This window comes from Mangifera indica, chromosome 18 (genome assembly GCF_011075055.1).
Source record: "Mangifera indica cultivar Alphonso chromosome 18, CATAS_Mindica_2.1, whole genome shotgun sequence".
Taxonomy (NCBI): Eukaryota; Viridiplantae; Streptophyta; class Magnoliopsida; order Sapindales; family Anacardiaceae; genus Mangifera; species Mangifera indica.
Window position 1 is genome coordinate 10,017,779 of NC_058154.1, and position 9,194 is coordinate 10,026,972.

The following is a 9,194-nucleotide window of genomic DNA, read 5'->3' on the forward strand; positions in this document are numbered from 1 at the left end:
AAGTCCAAATATGGAAAGAGTACAAATTTGGATACCACCACCAATATGATACTTGTCCATCTGTAAATGGTCCCTTACCCTGTAAATCTCAGTGCCTAAGAAAAATTTATCGAAGTCTAGCTGGGAACTTTTATTTTTGATAGGAGAAAAAACAATAAAGAGGGGAAAACAATGCAAAAGCTTGTTATGCAGTGATTGTGACATCTGCTTTCTTGTGGTTGGTGCTTCTTTATGGTTGGTTGAAGAATGTTACTCCAAAGGGCCCCAAGGGGTAGCTTGAGTGACAACAGAGAGGGTTTCATGTATAAGAGAGCAAGAGTTCAAATCCCGTCTGATAAAATTTTAAGATTAAACATTTGACTTACCAAGTGCAGTGGTGACTTAAACTCGTGACTTATTTGGTGTAGTGATTGTGGGGTCAGTCACTAAACCTAGGATTTTACCTGTTCGGCCTCGAAAGGATGGTCCAACTCGGGTAAAAAAAAAAAAAAAAGTTACTCCGAAGGCCTTCCAGGTTTACATTAACAATACAAAAGATTATTTTGCTGGATGATACTGAGGAAACTGTACAAAACCATATCAACCAGAGGGCCCATTATTAATTGTTCAATATATTCCTTGTTTCTTAATGAAAGCAAATATTAAATTCAAAATTTGGCAGAGATAACAGTCTTCATGAGTTTGATCAGTATGTGTTCAATTTTCTTTCATAAAGACCAAGATAAGATATAAATTGTGAGATGAAATATAAAATTTTCTTGCTAGTGGTTGTGCTTGTGCTACATTGTAGTCTACTTTTTTGAATTGATCTCATGTACCATTTGGATCCTTATTGAAACAACAACAGAAACTTGTCCTGATAGAAAAATCTAAACTGTGGAGATTCAGCATTTTCCATTATCGGCTAGATGTCATGCACAACATTCAATAAGTTACAGGCATGAGTTTTGTAGGCAATAAAAAATTACACATTCATTCTATAAATATATGTATTCACAATGTATACAACTGTAGATAAAGCAATCCAAGATATTAGAAGATTTGTTTTCTTACTTCACAGTCTACATGGGAAAAAAATTCACACCAATCCACCTGAGCAAAAGAAAACACAAATCCAAGAGGGCAACTATAAATTTTTGTCTCTCATTTGCCAAGCTACTATTGAGTCTCTTGGGCAGCTTGGTTTTCAGCAATTTGGTTGTTGGGTGTTTTCTTTGCTTTTGCAGATTTATTCCCATTTGATGAAGCAGGTTTATTTGAGACTACTATTAACTTCAACTCTGGCTGGTTGGTGACTTTGTCTCCATTGATAAGCTGCTTGGTCTTGATTTTCTTTGTGTTGATGGGCTTGGCATTAACCCTGACTTCCCAGGGCCGTGCCGCGATCCATCTCTCCATCCAGCTCCAACCCCAGTTCTCTTTGCAAATACTGTAATAAGCCTGCCCCAGATACTGGGTAGAGTTTGCTCTCCACTGCAACACAGGCAAAATTTAACACAATCTGTAAGTATCAGATGAAGATGGCAATGTCAATGTTTTCCATAGCAGGCAGATGGACCTGGTGAGAAAATGCATACGCCATTGCTCGCTCACGCTTAACCACAGCCTCTTCTCTCTGTTGTATCCTGTAAAGAATTTCCTCCATGGTTTCAGACCCATTATGCCATTCAACCTGGTGGGAAAGTTAAATAACTGTTTAAGTAGTTTCTGAAGTAATTAAAAATGGTGATTAAGCGTGAGAGGATCTTTATGATATGCAATGCAAGCCTATCAGTTTGACATCAATGGCTCAAATGCAAAAGCTGGTTGCTAACACAGAAGTCAGCTACAGCCGAATGATCTACCACACCATAGGACAATTACGTTTTTCATTAATTGCATGGTGAGAATTCCAAGTATTCAGCAGCATCTTTCTCTGTTAAAACAAACTTGTTATCAAAGCCATTGATGTTGGCAGGTAAAGATAGCAATTCCACCTGCGAAACTGGGTTTTCAACCCGCTCCTCTCCAAACGGAGAGAGAATACTCTGATAAAATTGGAGATGGGAATAACTAAAATCCCCACAGTTGGGGATGGAGCCAAGATGAGGATAAATATATTCTCGGCCCCTCTCCTCCCTAATTCATTCATATCTCTATATATATTCTCTAAACGTTTATATATTGAATTAATTATAAATGTTTTGAATTGTTATAAATATATTTTTGAAATAAATAAAAATTTCATTATTTTTCTATCGAAATAGAAGGGGAAAGGGGGAAAGTGTAGAAAACTTTTCCCACACGGATGAAAAGCAAAGGGGAGATAAATTTTTCTGCGAGGAAGGAACAAAGATTTTTTTATCATCATCTCTGTATCAGGACGAGGTGGAAACGGTTTTTCCTGCTGGGCCAAAGATTCTGACCCATTGTCATCTCCATTGGCAAGGCTCAAAGTTCTAGTTATAGACTACATTAGGCCTTAAAAGCTATAACTTAATTGGCAGTGATGGCAGTCCAGAGAGCAGTACCTCTAACTCATGAAGTTTAGCCTCAAGTTTCGACTGATTCTCTAGCTTCCTTTGCCTCAGCCGGCCTTCCATCACCATGCAAAGTCTGCGGTTTCTTATTTGTGCCTGCACGTTGCACCATGAATGAATGTAGCTTAATGCATTTGATGTTTGCTTTTGAGCAGTTTGGTCTTGAATCAAGATATGGAATCTGCCGGCGCTCCTGATCCGGCAAATCAACTTTCTTGCCTGCAAAAATCAATGGGTAACAAAATCCGTACACTTAGATTTTTTGATAACAAGGAATCTATTCAAATTGAATCATTCATTCATGATTAAACCAAAGTAAAATTTTAGTTTTAGTAATTAATTTCAAATACCAAATAATTCAAAATTCTTATTTTGATTTGACACTAACAATTTTCGAATCCAAACCCTCTCAGAATTATTTGGGGGCATGTATACACTTGGTTTATTATTTTTTATGTTGAACATTTTAGTCTGGAGGGGAAAATGTCTCACACATTAACCAAGTTTGAAAACTAGAAAACGACTTCCAAGTTAAACCTGCTGTCATTTGAGTGAAATTATTACATACGACAAGTCAATTACTGAAAGATTGTGAGACCGCATTGTCAGACAAGTAATAGCCTGGTTGACAAAAGACGGCGGATCGTCTGAAGTAAAATTCTAGGAAACTACATGCCGTTCATTTAAGGAAATGTGCACGTGTCAAAGCACTGAGAAAAGCAGAGATCAAATCACATGATATTAATGTGCCTTGGTAAACCATGAGATAAGTAACTTACCAAGAGTAGCTGCGGTTATTTGATCAAATCAAATCGAAATTAAATCTAAACATTTTTTAATTAAATTTGATTTAAATAAAAAATAATTTAATTTAAGGGTAATTCAAATTTAGCTTGAATACAAAATAATTCAATTCAAATCGATAGTTTAAATTTGTATTTCATATTCATGATTCTAGTCGTAGCTTGTTTACAAATTAATATTGTGTTATTTATTATTTAAGTAAAACAACGTTGTTTTGCAATGAGTCACAAACTTATACCATGAATTTAAGTTACGAAATTAACTTATCAATTTAAACTATGAATTCAAACTGAACATAAAGAAATAACCCTAACTATAGATTTAAACTATGAATTCAAGTTAAACTTAAACTAAACCAAATTAAACACCCTCTAACACGAGTTTGACTTGGTTAAAAAAGACCAATCAAATCTTTTGAATCAAATTTGACTTAAATTCAAACTAAACTAATTTTAATTAAATTGAACCAAATCGAGCTAGCTTTTGAGAGCAAACCTGCTGGATTCGTATCCAACCCTAATAGGCACCATTATTACCCATTTTTGGTGTGATGTGTATATATATATATATATATATTTATATATTTTATACTTTGGAATTTAAGTCTTTTTAGGATGCAATCTATATCCTTGATGAGATCTGAACTAAACGATGTTAATATAAATTTAATTTGTGATCTAAAAACATTTTTCAAAAATGAAATAACTTGACATTCAGGGTTACCCTATATGCCCGGAAAGCCTTCTGAATCCGAGTTGCAGCTTTATCTTCAATCGATTTTCTGCGTAAACCAGGGCTGCCTTGTGAACCTCCATTGACAGTACTGTTGGAGTCATTCGGATTCTCTCCATTTGATTTTTCAGAGGCTGAATGCACCTGCAAACCAAATAAACCACTGACTTAACAAGAAAGAAGAAAGCAAAAATAAATATTAACTATGAATAACAACAATATAATTACCTTTCCTTGCTTGTGTTTCAATCTTTTAGCGCAAACCAATGACCTAAGCCAGTCCCCAGAACCCATTTCTGTTGAGCTGACAAAGAAATGGAGGAGATGATGAGCACACCGGAAGAAAGAAGTGGGAGATGCACTGAGGGTATGCTTTGGGAAGATGTGCTGAGTTGTAATAATAAGTTAGCTTAGAATTTAAGAAAAGCCAGAGAGAGAGAGAAAGAGAAAGGTGCAGCCATGGTTGTTGGTTCACTGTATTATTACGCAGATGCCAAACTGATGACATTTTAACTAAAATGAAGTTTGAGTTTGATCTTTTGGAAGGTGAGCAATCAACAGCATTAGTCAGAAAGGCACGCACGAAAACTGAGATTACACACAGATGTCCATATGCCAGGTTCTCATGGTAACTGGGAATGCGGGCCATGTGGCTGATTAGTTGATTACTGATTAGCACGTATTTAGTGTTAGTTTTGATATGGCTTTTTCCAAATATAAAGTTTATGAAAAAGAGAATTCAATTCTGTCCAATCATAAATTATGCACAACACTAGTGTTGATGTGATGTACTACATGTAATATTCATACCTTGATCAAGCAATAACATAACATATGACTATCCAGGGATAATTTAAGTAATAAAGATGAGAATATATCAATAGAGTATTCGTCGTTGGTAAAATTTTCAAGCAGTATAATCTTAATTGGTAGTTTGAGTAACAAAAGATAGAATTTCAAGAGTTTATAAATTCAAGTTTCCTTGGAGAATATTTTAAAATTAAACTTTTAACTCATCTACTCTGGTAATTATGAGATCGGTCACTAAACCTGAAATTTTACTTATTAGATATGATTAGTTTGACCTCAAATAAATAATTTAACTAAAGCTAGATTCTTCGTTGTAAATAAAAATTCAAGGAATGTAATATAGCACGTATGCATGACATAACATGGTTATTACAAATGGTATATGATGGTTGGCGCATTATGGTTGGATATATGAACTTAAGTTGGTCCCTCTACGGTAAATAAAATTGATACTCCCAAAGATAAAACTTTTTTCAATAAAACTATTTATATTTACTTTGAATACACAAATTAGTACATATTTGATATGTATCACAAGTGATTGGATGATTTTAAATTAAAGATAAAGTAACATCTAATCAAATGATGATATATATAAGTATATATTTATTTGTATATTCAAAATAGGTATACATAGTATTGTTCAATATTTTTTTAGTAAGTTAAGGATAAAACTGATAAGATCAAGGGGAATAAAAATAAAATATGAGAAATCAATTAAAAAATAATAAAATCTAAGAATAAATAATATAAAATTTTAGAAGTTATATTAACATTTTATATATATTTAAACTAATGATTTTCAAATCTAAGGGAGGTCAGTTGTCCACCCTTAACCTCGTAAGCCCACTACTAAGTAAAAATAAAATAAAATAAAATTATGCAGCATGAGAAAACCATAGATGTTGTTTCATGTATGTGCGATATATATCATAATTAGGAAGCTAGTTGGATGGATCAATATGCATATGTATGGAGGCATGTAAAGTGGCTCCATAGAAGAATTTTTACAGCTGTTAACATCATGTAAAGTGGCGCATATCGTAATTAATGTATAACAAAATGTCATTGAAACATTCTCACACTTAAAACATATATTAGGGTAACGATTAAACTGAATTGAATCGAGTATTATTAGATTTAAGTTTGTCTCGTTAGGGTAAATATAGGGTTTGAACTTGAGCTCAAACTCAACAAGCTCATGAGTTACAAACTTGAGTTTGAGTTTGAGTTTGAAATAAAAATTGCTAACTCGAGCTTATTTTAAGATCAAAAGGCCAACAATAATTGTTGACTTAACTTGTAAGGGCCAAATTACTTGAGTAAGCCTTGAGAAAGACTCAAACTCAATTCGACAATAGTCAAGCTAAACTTGACTTAACACGAGCCAACCCACAAGTAGTTTGTAGCTCGACTTGATGGAAGTGTGGATTCATGAAGCCATTAGTTGTGTAGACTTAATAAAGATTTTTCACAACTATAAGCATGATGTAAATTGATATTGAGATCGAATTTGATACATATTAGTTGTGTACAGACTTTGTGAGCACAATTAAAGTATTTAAATGATCTTCAATTAAAAATCCATTTTTATATAAAATATTAAGCTCACAATAGGAAACAAATGAACAACAAAAAAGTAAATGAGACATATAGTTTTTACGTGGTTCGACTGTAAACATATTTTATATCTATGAGACCTAATTCACTCATATAAAATACATTAAGCTCATCTAAACGTCAATTAAAAGTAGGAATTCAGTTTAAACAACCGAGTTCACAAGCTCACTCTATTAACTCTTAAACTCTCTCAACAAGCACCCCGTTTTGAATATAGTTCAATCTCCTTTGAATTTTTAAGTTGAAAACCCTTTTAACTAGTTAGTTGAAATCTTTTTAATCCTCATATCAGGAATACGTATTGATGATTTGTATAAAAAGGCAAACCTGCCAAAAGAAACTAAAGAGAAAATCAGAGTAATTTGACAAAGTAATAAGCTGCAAAAACAAAGAAGAGCCTAACTAAAAATATAGGAAAATCCTAGTATATGAAAAACAAAATATTTAGGCCTTTTAAAATGGAAAAAAGGAGGACCATGTTTATTATCATCATCTTTGATCTCAAGGGATGGTAACATTCTCTTGCAGAAAATAACACAACTGTCTCTTTTCGTAATTAAAGTAGATAAGGATAAATCCCATTAATATCCAACAAATAATGACAAAAATAATGTTAGGTTTTAGATATGATCAATATCCAATATCCAATAAATAAATATAAAAATAATAACATATTAAAATAAAATAATATTACATATATCTATTTTGAGTATATAAATATGTATATATTTATGTAATTAGATATTACTTTATTTTAATTCAAAATTATTCAATCACATGACGTTAAACATTAAATATATATCTATTTGTGTACTCAAAATGAATATATATAATTTTATTGATCAAAATAATGTCATATCAAAATACAATGGTCAAAATAACGTTATCTCAAAAAACAATAAACAAAATACTGTCATAAAAAAATTAGTATATTGTCATATCCAAAAGATAAGATTCGTGTTTAAATATATGATCACATAATACATCATGTGTATACACTACATTGCAAAAACACAAATAAAATAAGAGATCCCATGAAAGAAAATTTCATAACTATTACCATGATAAAATTTGATCTTGTCACAATTGTGAACGTCATGTTAATTGATCCCATTATAGAAATTTCGTAACTATTAACATGTTGTAATAGGGTTAATATATAGTGCAAAATTTTCACAATTGTTGGTATAATATAAATGAAGAGTAATGTTATGTGTACAAATAACGTGTATAACTTTATGCATAAATAATAATATGTCATTATGTGATTGAATAATTTAAAATTAAAGATAAAATAATATTCAATCATATGGTGATACGTTATTATTTGTATATAAAGTTATACATATTATTTATACACATAATTTTATTGATAAATGAAGCTATGCATACTACTCTAGTTGTGTGTCATGTGGACCAATTGATGCTTGTGTCAACAAAATCTTTGTGGTTGGCTAGGTCCATCATAAAAAAAATATATATTTATTTGTGGTTAGACAAATTCATATGCATTTTTGAAAAAAAAAATGTTCGATCATAATTGGCATAAAAAGAAAACAGTGATCGGTTAGAGCCAAAGCAAAATGGTCCTGGCGGGGCTCGAACCCGCGACCTTCGGCTCATAAGACCAACGCTCTAGACCAACTGAGCTACGGGACCATTATTGTTAAATTTTTCTGCTTTAATTATTTATCACTTTATAATACTGGCCTTTTTCTGACCTCTTCTAACAAGATAGTCAAAAGGATTAGAAAATTGAAGAGAACATGAAGTACAAAGCTTAACTGATTTTAGGGGAAGTTTGGCACTGAGAGATTAAAAATTATTTTAGTAATATATATTTTTTATTTATATTACTTTGTTTGATTGGTAAGTAATAAAATATTATAGTAATATTTTATTATCAATAGTGATATGACAGATAATATAAAGAGTAATTTGATTATCACATCTACCTTAGGTATTAAAAGATTATCAAGGTAATTTTGATTTTATTATAACTATATTTTTATTTTTTAATTTTTTTAAGAAAAAATAAACTCATTTTCAATTAATATAACAAATAACATAATTATACTTAAGGATATTTAAGAAAAATAATATATTATTATTATTTTATTACCTTTGACCAAACATAATAATTATTTATATATATATCAATTTTTATTAAATTTTATCAAATATAGTAATAATTTATACTTAGTAATTCTTAAAGTAATTTATCTTTAAGGTAATTTTTCAATTTTGATAATAAAACATTCTCTAAAACCAAACATCCCCTTAAAAGTATATAATATGGTGGTAATTTGCAGAGATAAAGATGGTTCCATGTAAGATAACTACACAATATAATATCAAGTAAATTATCCATTCCAATAGCCAATGAAAGATTAAATACAAACTAATAAGAGACAAAGGGCTTTGTTTCCATGATATTCCTTTCTTTACACTCAAACAATTCACTAAGCACAAGAAATGTGCATTCAAAATGCATATTTAATTAGTCCTACTCCTACGATAAGAAATCAGTTGCTCTTTCAAATTCAACTAAATCCAAATTTATTAGTGTAAGTACGGTTATCAATATCTTATGATACATATGTAAAATGATACGTATTTTAAAGTATATTAAATTAATACGATACGATACATATTTTTAATACGGATTCATATAATTTTTTAGAAAAAATGATGATATAAAAAGGGTTT

General features: G+C 31.0%; 1 protein-coding gene and 1 non-coding gene across 2 annotated transcripts; both read right to left on the reverse strand.

The window, feature by feature from the left end:
- Nucleotides 1-851: 851 nt before the first annotated feature.
- LOC123201790 (protein IQ-DOMAIN 10-like) lies at nt 852-4,465 on the reverse strand. Its single transcript, XM_044617345.1, has 5 exons — nt 4,284-4,465; nt 4,047-4,199; nt 2,511-2,738; nt 1,559-1,672; nt 852-1,473 (listed from the first exon to the last, which is right to left on the reverse strand). The coding sequence occupies exons 1-5, from the start codon at nt 4,347-4,349 to the stop codon at nt 1,159-1,161; spliced, it is 876 nt and encodes a 291-aa protein (XP_044473280.1). The 5' UTR covers nt 4,350-4,465; the 3' UTR covers nt 852-1,158.
- A 3,604-nt stretch (nt 4,466-8,069) lies between these two features.
- TRNAI-UAU lies at nt 8,070-8,144 on the reverse strand. The gene has a single exon. It is a non-coding gene; the product is annotated as a tRNA-Ile (tRNA).
- Between the last annotated feature and the right edge of the window lie 1,050 nt (nt 8,145-9,194).

What these genes read in the sequence shown, in the direction of transcription:
- LOC123201790 (XM_044617345.1), bottom strand. Translation starts at nt 4,349, where the DNA reads ATGGGTTCTGGGGACTGGCTTAGGTCATTGGTTTGCGCTAAAAGATTG. An exon ending in TGAAACACAAGCAAGGAAAG is followed by an intron (nt 4,200 to 4,283) that starts GTAATTATATTG and finishes TTTGGTTTGCAG; the next exon opens with GTGCATTCAGCCTCTGAAAA. An exon ending in CTAAACTTCATGAGTTAGAG is followed by an intron (nt 1,673 to 2,510) that starts GTACTGCTCTCT and finishes CTTTCCCACCAG; the next exon opens with GTTGAATGGCATAATGGGTC.